Source organism: Myxocyprinus asiaticus, chromosome 50 (assembly GCF_019703515.2).
Source record: "Myxocyprinus asiaticus isolate MX2 ecotype Aquarium Trade chromosome 50, UBuf_Myxa_2, whole genome shotgun sequence".
Lineage (NCBI taxonomy): Eukaryota > Metazoa > Chordata > Actinopteri > Cypriniformes > Catostomidae > Myxocyprinus > Myxocyprinus asiaticus.
In genome coordinates this window covers 13,964,466-13,986,633 of record NC_059393.1, presented here as the reverse complement: position 1 = coordinate 13,986,633, position 22,168 = coordinate 13,964,466, and the positions used below count along the sequence as shown (strand labels likewise).

General features: G+C 39.1%; 1 protein-coding gene across 1 annotated transcript in view; it reads right to left on the bottom strand.

Moving 5' to 3' along the window:
• The window catches only part of LOC127439287 (RNA polymerase II elongation factor ELL-like), a 70,624-nt gene extending 48,552 nt beyond the window's left edge, over positions 1–22,072 (bottom strand). The window contains exon 1 of the mRNA XM_051695524.1: positions 21,494–22,072. Within this exon, the coding sequence (XP_051551484.1) occupies positions 21,494–21,715 (222 nt within the window). The 5' untranslated portion in view covers positions 21,716–22,072. The remainder of the gene's footprint in view (positions 1–21,493) is intronic.
• Between the last annotated feature and the right edge of the window lie 96 nt (positions 22,073–22,168).

Here is a 22,168-nt window from a genome sequence, read left to right as displayed (position 1 = left end):
GCAGGTGGTGCAGCTGTAAATACCTAAAGAACTGAAAGAACCTAAACTGTTGAACCATATTTTCAAAGGATCTCAACATTCCACTCTTATATAGGTCACCGAGCGTATTAACTTCCCTCACAATCCACTCTGACCAGTTGAAAAGGGACTTATTAATACATAACTTTGGGTTCAGCCATATGGTCGAGGCAACATTTAAATAAATGTCAGAATTAAACACTCTGGACACTTTTGTCCATAAGGCGTGCAAATGCGAGATAACGGGGTGTAACTTAACTGCTCCGGTTAGTTTAATAGAAAGGCTTTGCAATGACAAAATAGGGGCAAGAACTTTGTTCAATACAAAACCAGGGAGGGGCTCTTTCAGGTGGAAGTGACCAACAAGCCAAATGTCTGAGACCAAATGCATAATAATAAAACAAAATCTTGGGTAGGCCTAGCCCACCTTTGTCAATTGGCCTATGTAACTTATTGAAATGTAATCTGGGATGCTTACCATTCCAAATGAAGGACTTCGCAATGCTATTAAATTGCTTGAAATAAGAGAGGGAGACATCTACAGGGAGAGATTGTAGCAGGTAGCTGAATGTTGGAATACAATTCATTTTAAAACATTAACCTTCCCAATCATAGATAAATGTAATGAAGCCCACCTGCCCACATCGCTCGAAAACCTTTTTATTAAAGGGTCAAATTTAACAAACTAAATCAGACAAATTTGCTGGGAATAAAATGCCGAAATACTTAATGCCCTGTTTGGGCCACTGGAAGGCGCCCAGCTGCAAAGCCATTACTGGGCAGTACGCTGTCAGAGCCAAAGCTTCCGATTTAGACCAATTGACTCTGTATCCTGAGAATTTAGAAAAGGAATTAATAATTCTGTTGAGGAAAGGCATAGATCTAGTGGGGTCAAAGACGAATAATAAAATATAATCTGCGTAAAGCAAAAGCTTATGCGCCATACATCCTGCCACCACCCCGGAAAATCATCTTCCTTTCTTATTGTAGCTGCTAATGGTTCCAGGGCAAGACAGAACAATGGGGAAAGAGGTGCTGGATGCCCCTATCCAGAGTAAAATAATCTCCAATTAATTTGTTTATACCGCCACTACCGGGTGTCTATAAAGTAACTTAATCCAATCCAATTATTAATTAATCCAATAAAAGTATTCCCGAACCCATATATTTCCAAAATCTTAAAAAGATAATCCCATTCTACCATATCAAACGCCTTTTCGGCGTCAAGAGAGATGGCAGCGACCGGAGTCTGATCATTCGCCACTGACCACATAATATTGATGAAACGCCTAATGTTATCAGAAGAGCTGCAGCCTCGAATAAACCCTACCTGATCTATATGTATAAGAGATGTCATAACTTTACTTAATCGGTTAGCCAAAATTTTTGACAATAGTTTTACGTCTATTGGACAGTATCTCTTACACTCGCTTGGATCTTTGTCCTTTTTAAGAATCAGACTGATTCGGCTTGTGTCATGGTTGGCGGAAGCTTTCCATTCTTTAATGATTCCGTATAAACTTCTAACAAAAGTGGAGCCAGTTCTGTAGCATAAGATCTAAAAAAATTCAGCAGCAAAGCCGTCTGGCCCCGGTGCTTTGCCTGTAGGCAAGGCCTTAATTACCTCACCAAGCTCCTCCAAGGTTATCTCAGAATCAGAACGTTTTTGCTCAGTTGTCAGTTTAGGGTGTTCTAATGGTTCCACAAAGTTTAGAATATCTTCATCAGTAGACGAAGACGTGGAACTACAGAGATCAAGATAGAATTCTTTAAAAGCATTATTAATATCAATGGCCAAGGAAATTATTTCACCACCAGCAGATTTCACTGAGGGAATGGTAGAAAAAGACTCTCTCTGCTTTATATATCTAGCCAAAAGCTTCCCTGCTTTGTCCCCCGACTCAAAGTATGACTGTCTTGCCCTGAATAGCCAAAACTCCACCTTCCATGACAAAAAGTATTATATCTGTATTTCAATCGGGTGAATTCTCTGAGCCCATCAGACGTCATTCGGCGCTTCAGCTCTGCCTCAGCACATTTAATATTTCCTTCCAACTCCATGAGTTCTCGTGCTTTGGATTTTTCGATGAATGAGGCATACTGTATGATCCAACCCCTAAGAACTGCCTTAAGTGCCTCCCAAGCCACGCCCACAGAGGATACTGAGGACCAGTTTGTCTCCATATAAACATTGATTTCAGCCTTTAACATTTGTTGGAATTCAGGATTTTGCAAAAGGGATACATTAAAGCGCCAACTATATGATTTCTTTTTCTCTGTATGTAGCAACACCTCTAAACACACCAGGGTGTGATCTGAGACTAAGATGTTTCCACTTGAGCAATAAACAACAGATTAAATGAGGGACTTAAAAAAAATATTTTCTAGAAAACATTTTGATGGGTTCAAAAGTCTCCAAATATCTGTAAGACCAAGATCTTTACACATCCTGTAAAGCATCAATGTTGCTCTAGGGGGCTTACACACTTTTGCTTCACTATGATCAAGGACTGAGTCCATCAATAGATTAAAGTCTCCTCCCAATATTATATCATGAGGGGTGCCAGCAGCTTGCAACATCCCTTCAAGATCTATAAAAAATCCCTGATCATCAGTGTTAGGTGCGTAAATTAGCCAAAATCAAACTTGAATACCACTTACTGTTTCTTTTTCTTTTTTTACTCTATGTTTGTCAAGTTCCAAATAAAGAGAAAATTACATAAGAGGAAGTACTTTCCATTTATAAAGCATTTAATTTATTGACTGGATTTTTCAAAAAATAGGCATTACCTATGGTTAGCTATTTAATATATAAACCAATTTTTACAGATTTGTTTTTATTTTTTTAACTATATCGTGATATATATTGTTATCGTGATATAAAATCACTGATATCGTGATAAGATTTTGGTCATCTCGCCCACCCTTAATATGATATATATGGGTAGACAAGAATTTATCATGCATGCAGATTTTATGACATATATTAAGAGACTACATGGAATCTTTGTACTTTAAAAAAATTCCTTTGTCACATCACAGAACCAGTTAACAAACAAGGACAAAAGGCGACAAATTTTTTTTTTTTTTTTACAAGAAATGGTGTAAGATGTAACATTAAAAAAAAAGAAAAAAAGTCCACTGACACATTATGCGTCATCTACCTACATGTATACACCAATCAGCCACAACATTAAAACCACCTGCCTAATATCATGTAGGTCCCCCTCATGCCACCAAAACAGCTTCGACCGTCAATGCATGGACTCCACAACACCTCTGAAGGTGTCCTGTTGTATCTGGCACAAAGGCATCAGCAGCAGATCCTTTAAGTTCTGTAAGTTGCGAGGTGGGGCCTCCATGGATGGGACTTGTTGGTCAAGCACATCCCATAGATGCTCAATCAGATTGATATCTGGGGAATCTGGAGGCCAAGTCAACACCTTGAACTCTTTGTCATGTTCCTCAAACCATTCCTGAACAATTTTTGCTGTGTGGCAGGGAGCATTATCCTGCTGAAAGAGGCCACTGCCATCAGAGAATACCATTGCCATGAAGGGGTGTACGTGGTCTGCAACAATCTTTAGGTAGGTGGTACTGGTCAAAGTAACATCCACATGAATGCCAGGACCCAATGTTTCCCAGCAGAACATTGCCCAGAGCATCACACTGCCTCCGCCAGCCACACTTTCCCGGCCGTACACATGATCTAAAAGAAAACGTTATTAATCAGACCAGGCCACCTTCTTCCATTGCTCCATGGTCCAGTTCTGATGCTTGTGCCTAATGTAGGCATTTTCGTCAGTGGACAGGGGTCAGCATGGGCACTCTGACTGGTCTGCGGCAACGTAGCCCCATACACTGCAAGCTGCGATGCACTGTGTGAACGACACCTTTCTATCACGGCCAGCATTAAGTTTTTCAGCAATTTGTGCTACAGTAGCTCTTCTGTGGGATCGGACCAGACGGGCTAGCCTTCACTCCCCATGCGCATCAGTGAGCCTTGGGCACCCATAACCCTGTCACCGGTTCACCAGTTGTCCTTCCTTGGACCACTTTTGGTAGGTACTAACCACTGCATACCGGGAACACCCCACCCTGCCATTTTGGAGATGCTCTGACCTAATTGTCTAGCCATCACAATTTGGCCCTTGTCAAAGTGGCTCAAATCCTTACGCTTGCCCATTTTTCCTGCTTCCAACACATGAAATTCAAAAACTGACTGTTCACTTGCTGCCTAATATATCCCACCCCTTGACAGGTGCCTTTGTAACGAGATAATACATGTTATTCACGTCACCTGTCAGTGATTTTCATGTTGTGGCTGATCAGTGTACGTTCTGGCCGATATGTTATGGCTTTTTATTTTTTCATAACATGGTAGAAAGTAGTGTTGTCAAAAGTACCCTTACTTCGGTACACCGCGGCTTTCAAATGCTCACACGCTTATTTGTCTGTGTGCTTTGTTACATCTTTTACACTGAAATGCACAACTAATCAAATTAAAATTGTGATATGTCCTAGTGTGCTTATTAAACCGCGAAATGCAGCAGTCTTAGTCTGTATGAGCTGCATGAGCTTTAAATGAATGTGTGAAGCAGATCGCTCATTCACTGGAAACTCCACAGACTATGAGAATCATTCATCAGTTAGGGCTGGGTACTGATACAGATTTCCCGACTGAATTCAATTCCGATTCACAAGATGGGTTTATTTCAGTTATAATGATCCTTTTACTTACATATAAAAGAAATGATCTCCCAGCTAATGCTGTTAATTATACAGGGGACCTTTTAACTAGGTAAAATATTTTAGGAAAATATTAATTTTACTAATTATAACTTTTTCATAATTTGCCACATTTTTTTTATATGAACAAATAAATGTATTCAAATCAATAAATGTTTCATACATTATTTTTGTTACATATTTATTGTTAAATTGCATAATTTTTACTATTTACAAGTATTTACATTGATTTGTTGAACACGTGTTAAAACCCGTAATGTCTCTAACAAAAAAAATGTATTTCTGTGAACAGCACTTTTAAATGAGCACGTTAACTAGAGAGGACTCTAATGGCTTTACTCATCTGTGCGATGCATGATTAGAATTAAATGTTTTTTTGTAATTGTTTTTGATCATCAACTGACTGTAGAGAACAGATAGGGTATTATAAGAGACTGTATTCAATGACAAATGGGTCACGTGGATCTCGTCCTTGAACACACATTACACGGAACAACTTTTACTCTCAACACGCTGTGAAAGAATCTCGCTGCTGTAGGGCTTTACTGGTTGTTTAGATCAGTGTTACTGTAAGAAATAATTAATAATTATTTCTTTAGTTATTAATTAATATTTAATCAATTGAATCTAACTCATTAAAACCTCATATGGGGCTCCAGTAAATGTAGTGCGCTACGTTTAAGAGCAAGTTTGGTTATTAGCAATAATTAATAATTATCAAAGATAATTATTAATTATTAAAATCATTAGAACATTGATGAGAATCAATGTTAGCTTTTTTTAAATCCTTTAAATCAACAATTATCAAAGATAATCGTTAATTGTTAACATCGATGAAACATTAATTAAAATTAACACTAGCTTATTGATCATTCAAATTCAACAATCAAAGATAATTATCAATTACCAAAAATCAATAGACTATTAATAAGGATTAACATTGATGGGGCACCACCCTGAAATCAGGGACTAATAACCAGATAGTAAAACAGTCTCAATATTAGATTGTTTTCTTAGGAAAATCGACATCCGAAGAATATCGATTTTCGGGAAAAAAAAAAACAATGAATGAAGGTTTGAATCCGAGCACTGACATCCCGTCAGCATGACACAGGCATATGCAAAACAAACCAAAACACTTCTCTTTGTAATATAAACAAAGTTTATTTATGCAGTAATATCAATTAGTAATGAATACAATGCAGTCAATAAACTTCCGACTTACAACTACAAACTAAACAGTGATATGATTAGATATGGAAACTAAAATAATCCTACAACACATAAGGTGTGTGTGTGTGTGTGTGTGTGAGTGTAAGGAGGGACGCGCACAAAATGGCGGACGTGACTCTCGTGGAGAGTATGTCACGCGAGACTACTGGCCAGGGAATATGACTGCGAATGGGGGCGGAGAGAAACCAGTCAATGGCGTCTACCAGTTACCGCGTGTATCCACTTGTACGATAGCTTAGGGACAAAGCTGGGCTTTAGCATTAAGCTATCTAAGAGCCAAAAATGTGTGCCAGAATGTTTGTGAGGGGTTGCGTGCGTGCGTGTGTGTGTGGTTAGTACGAGAGAGAGAGAAGGGACGGCCCTAAAGCCGATTTCGCGATTGTGGGAGAGAAAGTAGCTGTTAGTTCATCGCTCAGAGACGCGGTGGACGGCTCGTAAACAGTCCCGCGTACTTTGACTCTTTAATGGATGAACTCGGTTTACCTGTCTCACCCGCGATGGCGAAATTGCACAACAGTCCAATGTGGTTGGATCACAATACAGCAAAACAAATTCATGATAATTAATACCCTGAGTATTAATAATGAGCGGACATGGCGGTCCATAAACTGTACAAGCAAAAACCTTGAAACACAAGAATAACACACTATAATATTCTATCTCTGCCCAGACTTAAACCTCTTACTTGAATCGCATGAGGACACAGGTAGAATGTGTTTTCCTCCGTCCTTTAACTCTGACCCGGTTCCTTGAGGCTCGGGTGATGACAGGAGGTCGTTTCCTCACGCTGTCGGCGGGCGGTACGGCTGTTGATTCTCGGCGGGCTGGCAGAGAACTCAGAAATGTCGACTTGATTGAAGATGGAAGAGAAATCTTTAATCTCTTCACTTCTGTAGGCAAACGGATGAAGATGCGAATTGCTCGGCGGTCTCCTTCGGATCCGTTAGAGTGTTCGGTTGAACACAGAGTAATCTCAACTCATCCAGCGAGATGGAGATTGTATGGCCACAGTTTCAAGTCAGACGTTACTTCCTTGTGCCACGAGGTTGCACCTGAGAGCAGCGATGAGCTGTGTCTTCACACTGCAAACAAAGTTGCTGGAAGCCAATCCTGGAAGCATTTCAGAGGTATTTCAACTCCTGATGATGTCATGTTTGAGGGACGTTCTGTTGTGTGCCTCATCCAATAGGAGATGAGAGTTCGATCCTTTAAGTGAGCAAGGCTTCATGGGATTTGTAGTCTGTTTTGGACTCCCTTTGTTTGATTTTGGCGCGATTTTTATCAGTATAATTTACGACTTGGAATGTTGGGGCTCGAGTTTTTACGACTGTGTTAGGCCTGCCTTTGTCTTCTATCTGAATACATGAGGCCCAACACTGCTGAACACTTCACGACTAAACTACACAATTACTGGTGCGTGAAATGTAAACATTTGCCAGACAGTTGCCAAATATATTCACTTTAGTCACATAGCGCGAAATTTGGTTGCAAATGAGAGTGATTTCCTCTCATTAGGTTGCACATTGTCTGAAAAATTGACCTTGGGATTTAAGAATCGATATTGTTCAAATGAAGACTGCGATTAATCGGAAAAACAATATTTTTACCCACCCCTAGGGACAATGTGGTATTACCCTTCATCTGTAAAATGCAAATTACACCATATTAAGGACTAAAACTTAACTAGACCAAATTCTCATTCACTGAGTGAAAAAGTATTCAGACAAATTCCCATGATGAACTTCAACTACACGGAAACGATCTAATAGGTAAATGTCTAAATGAAGCAAGTTTATAGAACCATAGAATCTGACAGAAAAGACAACCTTAGATATTATTAGATAGACAGCAAGTATAACAAAGTAAAAAAAAAAAAACCCCTCAAAGAACTTAAGTGCTTCAGTTGGTAAACAGCGACCCATGCCACAGTCCCGTGACAGCCTGACATTTCAGAGTCATATTTGGCACCAATTCTGGTTTAGCAGGCCTAATACCAGCACTGAAAAATGTTGAATCAGCATTCCTTAAATATCCATGACACAGTGGCTGACCTCCACGTGAATCCAGCCACAATCTAATAAATCTACTGCAGTCTCAGTGTCAACATGAGCAACAAGGTTTGTGATCAGTGCCATAAAGAGTGTCTTTACAGTGCAGCCTCTAGTCCAGCTTTAATTATAAATCTAACAAAAATTGTCAACCCGATAGTTTTAAAGTTAGCAACAGTGATAGCAGTATCATTTGTTCACGTGACTTTCGAATTGTAAAAAGAAATGGCTGTGCGCAAAACTACACCGTGGTCAATAAACAAGGTGCAGACGTTCCTCTCGTTAGCAACGAACGAAACGACGCGAAACGAAAAAGTATTTCAGGAAGTGTCTCAGCTGTTGGCCGCACACAGCTACCACCGGACCTACCAACAGTGTAGGGAAAAGTAAAAAAAAACTTAAGTAACTACAAAACCATCAAGGACCACAGCAGCCGGAGTGGTTCAAGCAGAAGAAAGTGGTTCGACCAAATGAATGCTAATTATGGCAATACACCGGCAAGCAATGGGAGGGAGAGTGCCCTAGACTCGGCGTTGTTGGAGTCCATGATGGAGGATGGTACGTTTTGTTATGTTAACTCTATATTCTGCTTGAAAGCTTCACTTTATTTAGTTGACCAGCTACTGGAAAGCTTGCTTCTAAAACAACCAGGCCAATTTAACTGTTACACTTGTGTAAAATCACCATGCAACAACTGCTTTATGCAGCACAATGAGCTAGTAGCTAACAGCTAGTGGTCGTGATATTGTTTATGGTCAGTAATGTTTGTGTCGCGTTTAAGATGATGTCACGGCAGTAGAGGCGGCGCAACTATGACGATCAGCCTATAATCCCACCCACGTTGAGGCGGCACTAAACTGCAGTGGAAAAGCACGCTCAGAAAAGTAAAGTGAACAGAGTCGAATCGAACCATGGATCAATGGCAGTAAGGTGTTTAGCAGACCGTACAAAGCTTTCCTGAAAGTTCGCCCTGGCGAGCTGTTACGAACCATGGAAACGAACTAAAAAACACCTTTGTTTTGGCCAGATTTTAGTTCGCTCTGATTTCTTATGAAGTGCGCAGGGGCCTTAAGTCACATCTGTGTATAAGTTGAAAACAACAGGCATTAGGACCTGGAAGCAGCCGCACGACTTCCCTTTGGATGCTCAATATGTTAAAACGTGCTCCATGAAGATTACTTTAAAATCTACACATTGAATCACAGTGTTTAGCCTTCTTCTCTTCTGGAGCATTTGCTTTAAGTAATCCTGTGTAACAGTTTTTTAATTTCTCGCGACAAATAAGCCACATCCATTTATAACATATCTAACTGCTTAATACAAATAAACAGTTTGTAGTAAAACAAGTAAAACAATTTGTCTGTTTTTTTCTATTCATTCATTAACATTCATTCAGACTGTCAATCTGTGCATATTTCTGTAATTCGCAACGCTCTTTGCTCTGCCGCACTAATTATCTGGTTGACTGACTGAATGTTTTTACTACGAGTGTGATGAAACATAATTTTGTGGGGATGTGAGGAGTTGCGTTTGACAGCATGCTAGAGTTTGTTAGAACAATAATGTTATGATGGGACAGAATATTTCATCTGGTTGCATAAAGTACACTGGAAAGGCAAAATACTCTGATTAAGCACTTTAAAACGCTACTACCATCTCTATGACTAATGTTTTCATCGGTTTGTGTGGAAGCATGTGTTTTGGTGTGTAGATTTTTTTTTTTCTCTACAAACAAGACAGATCTCAAATAGGGTGACAACATTAAGCAGGAACACATCAATGTAAACTTACAACTTGGCATGGCACCTTTTAGCACCTGGCCTGGTACCTCTCACATAAAACTTGAGTGGCAACAAATTGATTGTAAACGTCTATGGAACTGCAAAAAAAAAAAGTGCAAACTAAGAGGAAGATGAAGACACCACTGTTCGCGCTTCCTCTTTTGATTGCATTCATGTCACTGCCTTGATCAATAACATCAGACACCAAACACAGACACACACCATGTCCATGAAGAAAGAGCAGATAAACCTCTTTAAGTACATAATATCCCTTTAACGACCATTTCGGAGGACTGCTGATCACAGCCATCCGTACATGCTATTCTCCAGAGGACCAACGTGGGCTCAAATTAATGTAATGTGGAAATTCACATGGCTATACCGTGATCCAAGAATTACTTCATTATGTGATCTATTGACACCTTAAGACTCTATGCGGGGCTTCGACTTCATTTTGAGAGCAAATTTAGACAATTTTGATTCTCCCATTGCCCTTAACAATCCAGTTTGTCATTTGTTTGTGATTTATGCCATACCAGCCTTCATGGCTGAAACCAGTTTAAATGTGATAATAAAATTGTTACATTTTTTTTTTTATCTCCAATTTGTCAGCAAATAGGCTAATCTGAAAGCCTTGTAAATGAGGCCATTGTTGTTCAAAATGTATACGGAAGCCTTGTCTTAACCTTTGCCAATTACAATGACGTCACGATGGTTTTCAACTGGTGGCCCAAATATGGGTTACAGGTCTGTTCTGCAAAGGTCACAAAGCATGGAGAAGAAAAAAAAAAAAAAAAAAAAGATGCACAATAAAATGCAACTAATTACATAATCATGCACAGTTGTGTTCGCAAAATAAAAAGACTTATCAACATTTAAAAGGGCAGAGAAAACACTTCCCATACCTTTGGTTTTTAACATCCAAAGGCAGAGCATCCAATCAAACTCTACGGTATTTTGTCGCAAATCTGTTACTTGCTAGATGCTAGCAGTTTACACAGGTAAATTGTTACTTAGGAAAAATTATAACATTGTTCATCTCAATGGGAATAAAATTTGTCCTTTTTGTATGAGCCAGCTTGTGCGATTTCGCCATCTCATACTAATTATTACGACTTGTCATGCGACCACGTTGGATGTCAAAAATAAAACGGCTCCAGACAGTGACTAAAATGGTTGCAAATGCAGCCAAAAAAAAAAGTTTTTAAATGATTGTGGCAAGAATTTAAAATCTAGTCGCCATTGGTGTGCGTTCACATGCGGTTTTGTCAGATATCATCTTGTGAGTTACTGAACACGTTTTTAGAGCATGCATCAGTGCGTCTCGCGCCACTTTTCACCCTTTCTATTGAGATGAGCTCGCTGCACGCAGTAAACAGCGCGATCCATGATATATCCGATTTATGAACAAATGACTCTTTTAAGGTGTCTTTTAAATGAATCACCTGAAAAAACTCAGGATCTCAGGTTAGCAGTTTGAATCAGAGTCACTTTCTCAGTGAATCAGCCAGTTCACAACTGGCAGCACAGGTATTTCAAAATAAGACTCCCAGGTGTAGTTCGGGCTTCTTTTTAATTGGACTCTAATTAAAAGCAGAAAAGAATAGTTTTAAGGAATAGTTCACCCAAAAGTGGAGATTCTCTCATTATTCTCTTACCCTGATGCCATCTCAGATGTGTATGACTGTCTTTCTTCATTAGAACACAAAGATTTTTAGAAGATAGAGCTCTGTCAGGTCCTTATAATGCAAGTAAATGGGTGCCAGCACTTTGACGGTCCATAAGTCACATTTAGGCAGCATAAAAGTAATCCATGTGACTCCAGTTGATCAATGAATGTCTTCTGAAGCAAATCAATACATTTGTGTAAAAAATAAATCGATAATTAAAATGCTATTCACTTTTAAAAAGTGCTTCCTGCCAGCAGTTGACGCATCACGTAGCTGTCGCTTGACACAAGCACATCGGCGAGTACACGCAAGAATTCAGAAGCGGCACTTATTTACCAACAGAAGAACGAACGTCACGCGAGAGTTCGGCCATTTCAAACAGCATTAGCCCTGGACAGAAGCACTGATTTAAAGTTAAACGTGTTTTAATTATCGACTTGTTTCTTACATAAACCTATCGATTCGCTTCAGAAGACATTCATTGATCGTCTGTAGTCATGTGGATTACTTTTATGCTGCTTAAATATGACTTTTGGACCATCAAAGTGCTGGCACCCATGTACTTGCATTATAAGGACCTGACAGAGCTCTACCTTCTAAAAATCTGCATTTGTGTTCTGCTGAAGACAGAGAGTCATAAACATCTGGGATGGCATCAGGGTAAGTGAATAATGAGAGAATTTTCACTTTTGGGTGAACTATTCCTTTAATGCAACAAACCATAGCACCATAAAGCATTTGCTTACTGACATACAAAAACCTGGGCTTGCCCATTAATATCGCTGACCCATTTTTTTCCCAATGCAAAGTCATTGTAAGCATAGTTTTTCTCTCTATCCAGCATCAAAAACTGGGTAAAGCCCAGCTCATAGCCTGAAAAAGCAATCAACAGATGACTCAGTGAAAGAATCTGGGCTACTTTGTCTTCCAGGAAATTTAGCTAGGTGTGGAAGTGATACAATCTGGACGACACGGGCTAAAGAGAAAGACCAGAACGGTCACATTTTTTTCAGTATTTTTACAAACTGAGGAGCCACCATTCACTAGCATAGGAGAATTCTATTGCTAGATTCCTGTCCATAACACCACTGATCACAGTGGCCTAATCACAGAGCAGGTATCCCTGTGCTGACTCTATAGTATGTGGCTTATGGTCAGACTCCAAGTCTTCTATTTATTATTATTGCTCATATGGTTAAGTATTTGAACAAACCTCGGCAAGGATATGGATGATATCTTAAAAAAAAAAAAATCTGTATGGTGAAAAAAAAAAAAAAAAAAATTCAAAATCCCATTGACTTAAGGCCAAAGTATACTTCGATTTTCTGTGTGCCACTGTGTGACAAATTTCGTCATCAGCACAGTACGTGTGGACACTCAGACATTCCGCGTCTTTGCGCGTCGTGTAGAGATCCACCGATACTGAATTTACCAACATATCTGTGCCGATATTTGCTTTTAAAAACTATCGTTTATCTGCAAAAATCAGTGCTGATAGCTGCAGAAAGTTTTCTTTTTTTTTTTCATACTTCCTCAATTTCTGTGAGCAACAGCCAAGCAAAGCCTTGTCAACAACTAAGAACACCCTAGCATCATTTCGGCAAATTTTGGACAGTCAACTACCACTCATATTTTCTTCATACAACGAAATAAGCTACTTTGCTAAACACTTTTAAAAACAAGGAGACTATACATTAAAATCGTGGCCAAGCATTCAAGGTTTCATATTAATTTCATTTTCAGCTTGATTACATAGTTATATCTGGTATAGCTTCCACCAATCAATTATTGTTATAGCCTAGTATCAGTAAGGTTTGTGAAATACAGTAAGTGCTTCCAATATGCACCCCTCAATATATGAGCATGTGTTATGTGTCACCCATCACGCACCTAGCTACCATTTAAAGAGCCCATATTATGCTAATTTACAGGTTTATGATTTTATTTTGGGGGTCTACTAGAATAGGTTTACATGCTTTAATGTTCAAAAAACATATTATTTTTCTCATACTGTAAATTTATGCTAAACCCATGTTCATCCTCTGGCTCAGATGCTCCAATTTAGGTTCTGTCTCTTTAAAGCCCTCCTTTCCGAAAAGCCCAGTCTGTTCTGATTTGTCAGCAGGCTTAATCTGTTGTTACTGGTCAACTGCAGAGAGAGCGTGTTGGAAATGTAATGCCCCTTACCATAACTGAGTTTAAGGTTTCTTTAACAGCTGTAAACACTACTATAACTATGGTAACAATTGTGTCGGTTTTTGCCATACCAGTTCGAGCCAGAGTCCGATAATGAAAGTTTGGAAGAACAAGCTGATCGACCCGAACCACCTTCGCAAGCATGACTTGAGCAGGACGTTTCACAGTAATGTTTTTCCGATTAACACTTTTTGATTCACACAACTGACACAGAAAAGCAAAACATATATTCACAGAATCAACATTTAACCCCCATTATTCCCTTTCCCCCTACCAATCCCCAACCCCACACTCAAAAAAATATCCCACTTGAATATACAAAAAAAAAAAAAAGTACAAAGAAAAAGATATTATATAATATATCCACTGCCCCTCCCCGAGAGCCCTCTAAAAAGGCTAAATAGCTGCCCCATTTTTTATTAACTAAATCGAAAGTTGCCTAGCCTTCTACATGACATTTCATCGAATGCCACTACCCTCCCCATCTCTGTGCACCACTCTTGAAATGAGAGTGCTCCAGCCAACTTCCATCCCCTAAGAATAATCTGTCTGCCGATCGTAACACTGGCTACGACCCAATTTATTACGCATTTATCCCCTATATTAATGACCGCCGCATCGCTTAAAATACAGAGTCTGGGGCAAAATGAAATTTGAGTGCCCAATACGTCACACAAAAAAACTCTGAACCCTCAACCAAAATTCTTGGATCTCAACACACCACCAAAAAACATGGGCCGTGTCCACATCCTCTGACCGGCATCGCCAGCAGGTGAGCGTGTCTTTAAGACCAAGCCCACACAATCTATATGGGGTCCAATAGAATCGATGTAAAATCTTAAATTGCATAAGGCACACCCCTGCATCTCTAAACCAGGGAGAGGCTCTCTCAGGGGGAAGCGACCAATGAACCAAATGTCCAAGACCGAATACATAAAAAAACAAAATCTTGAGTAGGCCTAGCCCACCTTTGTCAATCGGCCTATGCAACTTAATGAAATGTAATCTGGGACGTTTACCCTTCCAAATGAAGGACTTCGCTATGCTATCAAATTGCTTAAAATAAGAGAGGGGGACATCTATAGGGAGAGACTGTAGCAGGTAGTTGAATTTTGGAATATAATTCCCTTTAATAACATTAACCTTCCCAATCACAGATAAATGTAATGAAGCCAACATCGCTCAAACCTTTTCATTAAGGGGTCAAAATTAACATATTAAATCAGACAAATTAGCTGTGAATAAAATACCCAAATACTTAATGCCCTGTTTAGGCCACTGGAAGGCACCCGGCTGAAAAGTCGTTATCGGGCAGTACGCTGTCAGAGACAAAGCTTTGGATTTAGACCAATTAACTCTGTATCCTGAGAACTTAAAAAAGGAATGAATAATTCTGGAGGCAAGGCATAGATCTAGTGGGGTCGGAGACGAATAATAAAATATCATCTGCGTAAAGCAAAAGCTTATGCACCATACCTCCCGCCACCACCCCTGGAAAATCATCACGGCTGCTAATGTTTCCAGGGCAAGACAGAACAATAATGGGGAAAGAGGGCAACCATGCAGGGTGCCCCAATCCAGAGTAAAATAATCTGAAATTAATCCATTTGTTTGTACCGCCGCTACCCGGTGTCTATAAAGTAACTTAATCCATCCAATAAAAGTATTCCCGAACCCATACATTTCCAAAATCTTAAAAAGATAATCCCATTCAACCATATCAAACGCCTTTTCGGTGTCAAGTGAGATGGCAGTGACCGGAGTCCGATCATTCGCCACTGACCACATGATATTGATGAAACGCCTAATGTTATCAGAAGAGCTACGGCCCCGAATAAACCCCACCTGATCTATATGTATAAGAGATGTCATAACTTTACTTAATAGGTTAGCCAAAATTTTTGACTATTTTAACATCTAACTGGATCAGGGAAATTGGATGGTAACTCTTACACTCGCTTGGATCTTTGTCCTTTTTAAGAATCAGACTGACCGGGCTTGTGTCATGGACAAAAGGAGATACCAAATACACCTTTAAATGGTTTTAAAACATTTCCTCAATGTCATGATAAACCAAGTCATCAAGTTCTTCAGAAGAATTAGGTGTCAAACGAAATGACAAAGTGTGGTAGCTAAAAAAACAATCTTTTAGGCAATTAAAATGCACTTTGCAATTAAAGCAAATTCAACTGTGCAAACTAAACTACTACTAAACTAAGATGAGCTTGCTTCAAACTTACTGGTTCACCATGTGTGCACTTGAAAGCTAAAAATACTCTCAAGCTCCCAACCAAAGCTTCATCCTCCCTCACAGTGTCACATGCAGCCAGTCGACTTCAGTTTCACATTTCACATCAAGGAATATTCCATAAGAGTGCAACGCATAAACCAGTCTCAAATCGGCTGACATTAAACGTTTATCCAATTGTTACCACCAGCTTGAGTGTTAAGTGCTAACCGAAAGCTGTAATTTTGATTCTTATGATCATCATCCAACGTACTGACATCATCACAAGGGTGACTCAACTCTCATTCTTGTTTGAATGTTGACAGACTTGGCCTTTGTGTCTTGGATCAAATTGCATTTGCTTTATTATTCCAAATATTAACAGTGTTCCACAAGGCTCCATTTTTTATCTGAAAAACAACAGACCAATCAATGCATGTTATTGACAAATATCATCTACCTGACCAAACTGTTGTGTCTGGAACAGACTGTAATGCTTTAATCCAAATGTGTAAACCCAAAATAAACTAATAATTAGGTGCGTCCCAACCCGCACACTTCGGCACTAATCTACACCATTTTGTAGTGCAAGCAGTATGCTTACACTGAAAATGCAACAAAAAGTGTACTGTGTGTACCTGGATGATGCACTTTCTCAACCGTCAAAACAGAGTGTAGAATGTTGGACACATAATGCAGTCAACGCTCTCGGCTTGCCATATGTTGTGGAAGGGCCGGCGTTAACTAGCTGCGTTGCTTGTCTGACAAAACAAATGTAAATAATGGAGAATGTTGCAACTAGCCAAACTTCAGTGAAGGCAGCACCTTACCAATGTGAGTTGAATGATTTGTCATCACCCCAGTGTGTGAATGTTCATTATTTTAGATAAGTGTTAAACTGAGCAACAGCACATCACGTGTGTTTGAAACGTCACTTCTGTTGTTAAACGGCAAATGCTTCCGTGTAGTAAAAAAGTTACGCATATCATTTGGGATGATACTACACTTTTAAAATTCAAACACAACATGGCTGAGTACATACTAGTAGGGATGTGCAGAAACGACTACTTTCACTGATGTTTAAATGACAATTTGAGTCGACTAGTCTAAAAAGAAAGAAACCCTCAGAAAACAGTCAAATAACATTGTGTTTATGCGACCCATTTAAAATAATTTCAACAGCCAAATCCAGCACTAAATTCAGCTAAAAAAAGCAACGTGCTTGCCTTGCATTATCACCATTGTACACTACATTAAATATAGAACATGACATGCATTCAACGTTAGCGAATACAGGCATATGGATTGAACACAAATGAATGAATTGTGCAGGACCGATAGCGTAACCCTAATAGCCTGTTCACCAAGTAAAAGTTACTTAACATTAAAACAGTCAGGACATTATTGAAAATAATTTACAGTTAAGCCAAATCTACGAGAGAAACACGTATTCACGACCTGCATTAACTTATGATCTAATATGACAGCTGTTCGGTAAAGAAAGTCAACCAATAACAGTTACAGTGTAAAAAATAGCTATAGGATAGAAAAGAAAAAAAAATAGGCCTGTGAAATGCACAATAAACCTACTGTTGTTCTTTACATGACATGCACACAGAATAAAAGATTATTCTCATTAAGTTTACATCATTAAGCAGTCGGCACATCGTTGAAAATAGCCTTGTTGATCAGCAGGGTAAAAAAAAAATAAAATAAAAAATAAATAAAAAAAAGGCATACCTAGCGTCCAACGGTCATTTTCTTGGCTACTTCCTCAAAAACATAAATTTTTGATTAAAAAAATTAATATGTCAACATGGTCTGGTGAAAGACAGGACCTGGCTCACCTGAGATGATTCTCCTGCACTTGAAAAAGCCTGCTCAGTGGGAAAATAACTTGCAAGCATGCATAGATTTAAAGACTCAAATGTAAAAACATCCATAGCTAATTGCAAGACCCAACGTTTTGAAAATCCACTTCCCGCACCACCACCGAAGTGATTTCTATAGCTACTTTGCTCATCTTGCGAGAGGACATTTTCACGCACAGGCCTGAGGTGAAGTGAAACTTTGTAAACATCTGCTCCAGATATCCTCTTTTCTATTTATTTTATTATTATATTTAAAATGTGTAACATTAACATGACAGTAACTTAAGCGCAGCCTTTGTAAAAAATATAAAGCCAAACGTAAATGTGTGAAAATGTTGAACAGTTTAATGGGGAAAAATATTGACCGACAAGTAATTCCACTGTTGACTAGCAGCATCAGAACCGTTTAGTCGACTAGCCTTGCACACCCCTACATACTAATGTTTAATGAAAGTGCATAGAGAATATTGCATCATTTGAGACACAGTTATTGTTTTTTTCAGAAATTTTTCAGCTTCTCTTCAAAGAACGTTTACCATTCACTGAAAGATTCCAAAGGCATTAACACAAGTTATAATCTCACGGATTCAATACTTTAATATGCGGAAACCAGTGTTGGCTGTTTTCTGTCCAACACCCACACTTTAAGTCATCTAAAACTAGTGAGCACCAATTAGAAGTAGCTGGTTTAAAAAAGTAACAATTAGTTTTGCTCATAGGCATAGAACCGAATCCTTTCATATCAAATCCAAACCTCTTCAGCTAACATTAAAGGATAGTTCACCCAAAAATTAAAATTCTCTCATCATTTACTCACCCTCATGTCATCCCAGATGTGTGACTTTCTTTCTTCAGCAGCACACAAATGAAGATTTTAAATACGAATTTCTTAGCTCTTTTGGTCCATACAATGCAAGTGAATGGGTGCCAATATTTTGAAGCTTCGAAAATCACACAAGTCAGCATAAAAGTAATCCATAAGACTCCAGTGGTTAAATCAATGTCTCAAGAAGCGATATGATAGTTGTGGGTGAGAAACAGATAAAATTACTACAAATACTCCTCCCTCCTTAGTCAGGCTGCAGGTAAACGTTCACATTCTTCTTCTTGTGTTTTTGGTGATTCACGTTATTCATGTATATGCCCCCCTACTGGGCAGGAAGCAAAAATTTATTTAAATATTGATCTGTTTATCACCCACACCTATTATATTACTTAAAATATGGATTTAACCACTGGAGTCATATGGATTACTTTTATGCTGCCTTTGCGATTTTTGTCAATTTTGGCTCCCATTCACTTGCATTGAATGGACCTACAGAGCTGAAATATTCTTCTAAAAATCATAATTTGTGTTCTGCAGAAGAAAGAAAGTCACACACATCTGGGACGGCATGAGGGAGAGTAAATGATAAGAATTTTCATTTTTGGGTGAACTAACCCTTTAAGCTGTAAAGTCTGTTTTAAAACTGAACTAATATACTCAGCAAACAATGTTATCTCTCCAACGATATGAGCATGGTAAAATCCCGACTATCTCTTTTTTCTTTAAAGCAGATAAGCTTGTTGCCTTGTAAAACTGGGCCAAAATACACACACACACAAAAAAAAAACCCTGCTGAAACAAGCTCAATTATGCTTTGAACAGAAGATATGTAACAAATAAATAATAATAATAATTCTAAATAAAATGTAATTGTTTTCTAATTTAGCTCCACAGTTTCCCAACCCTTTTAGACCAATGGATTTCCTTGACTATTCCAGTTGTTCATGATGACTGGATAATGATTGTTTTAATTAAAGGGATAGCTCACCCAAAAATTAAAAATGTCTCATTTACTCACCATCATGACTTTCTTCTGTTGAACATGAAGATTTCTAGAAGAATATTTCAGCTCTGTCGGTCCATACAATGCAAGTGAATGATGACCAAAATTTTGAAGGCACATACAGTCAGAATAAAATGAATCCATACGACTCCAGTGGTTAAATCCATATCTTCAGAAGCTATATTATAGGTGTGGGTGAGCAGGGCCATAGCAAGGAATTCTGGGCCCCGTGAATATATAATGCTCTGGGCCCTTTCCCTATTAAAATAATACTGTTTCAAATTTGTTGTGGGTCCCCTGGGAACTTTGTGCCCCTAGAATCATTACCACTTTTCACCCCACTAGCTACGGCCCTGTGGGTGAGAAACAGATCAATATTTAAGTCCTTTTTTTTTTTTTTTTACTATAAATTCTCCTCCCTGTCCAGTAGGTGGCGATGTTCACAAAGAATGCAAATCACCAAAAAACAAAAGAAGAATGTTGAAGAGAAAGCAGAAAAGAACTTAAATACTGATCAGCTTCTCACTCACAGGGTTGTAGTTAGAAATTCTTGGGCCCGGGACAAAACTTATTCAGCGGATCCCCCTCCAGTTTGTTGTCCGATGGGACCTCTGAGGACGCGAACAGTTCTTCCACCAACGTGCTCTGCACCGTCGGATTTCGTTGGTGCGCGCTGTCTCCGTGTTTATATTAGTGATGGGAAGATCGGAACATTTTACTGACTTGGATCTTTGAGTCTCGTTCATCAAAATGAACGAATGTTTATTCAAGTCATTTAGTTCATTTGAGCAGAATTAAATTAAAATGTTACATTTTCAATAGCCAAATCACCCCATCACATCTACTTACGCAAACTTTGATTACAGTCCCAATAAGGAAAGAATTATAATGCAGCCAAGGACAAATTATGAGAAACAGAAAGATTAGTTCACCTCTGGATTGAATCTTCTCATCCGAGTCTTCGTTCTTTTGTCACGTGACAGCCGTGTACGCTATGAACACACACAGGAAACAGAAATTAGTTCACCTCTCCAGTCATCTGGACCAGACCACTCGAGGTGAACTAATCATTTTGGTTTCCTGTGTGAGCAATACATAGCGTATACGGCTGTCACGTGACAAAAGAACGAACGACTCGGACCAAAAGAGTTGAAAGGTGAACTAATCATTTCTGTTTCCTGTCTAAGCGGTTTTAACGTAACAAACTAACGGAGGTTGCGCAATGCGCATGCGCGGTCAACACAAAATGAACGAATCACTCTCAGAGACTACTCGTTCTTCTGAGTCACATAAAAGATTCGTTCAAAATGAACGAATCGTTCATAAACTAGTTTATATCCGCGTCACGTGATGAACGCAATAGATGCGCTATTACAGCCTTTCTAGAACAGCAAATACTTTAGAGCAAAACAACTAGGTAATGTATATGCTTTATCAATTCCCTTGTCTTTTTAAGACTTTATTGACTTCCATGACTCATCCTGGCCTGGACTTTTTTAAATTGTAAAATTCTCCTTATATTTCCAGGTTTTTCATGACCGTGGGAGCACTGTAACTTTCACACAAACTAGACTGCCTCCCACCAGACCAACATTAACAAACCACCAAACACAAGTTAATCTGTTTTAACTGCTGTGGGCTTTAATGAAAGGCTTCATCTGTGTCGGAGTGCTTAATAAGGAAGGCAGCGACAGCACATGCTGGGACTGGTTTGCTACACCAAAGTTCCTACTCGCTTTGAGGGGAATTTGTTCAGCTGAGTGGGTGACTCGCTCGCTGTCATGCAGGGAAATAACTGTCGCCTACTGCACAGTTAGCCCGTTATAGCACTGTTTACAACCGCCTCGCGTTGGGCTCGACGCGCGTCTTACCTTGTTGCTCTGGTAGTCCTCGAACGCTCGCAGCGCGCTGTCAGTCAGCTTGACGTGATAGACGGAGATGTTGCTGCCATTGCTCACTCTTCCACAGGACAGTCCGTAGCACTGCTCCTCCTTCAACGCCGCCATCTTGCTCGCATTTCCCACCACACTCACGCGCCTCTGCCGTGAACGCATCAAGCAGTTCGAGAGAGAGCGAGTACTTTGTTTATTCATGAGGCGTGAATTACGTACAGGCGGGATGGGGCGTGGCCTCTGGGTAATGACGAGAGAAATGACACCGAAGAATGGCGTTATAGGAAATTTATTTATGTATCGTTTCTTTTTTTTTTTTTTTTTTACATTGAATATATATTTTAAAGACGATAAAATACATCTAAATATCTCATCATTTATGAGGGTGTGTTTTCTGGACAGAAAACTCGTTGTAGGGGTGGGTGGTTGGCGATTGTGGATTGAACGCTACTCGCTCACAGAGCTGCGTCAGAAAAACGTAAATGTCTGGAAATACCACATGAATAGGGAATGCCCCGTAAGATTCACTCCAGCGAAAGGGATGAGGTTTCATGACGTTATATTTCATTAGAACGTACACATAATAATAATAAAATAATATATATATATATATATATATATATATATATATATATATATATATATATATATATA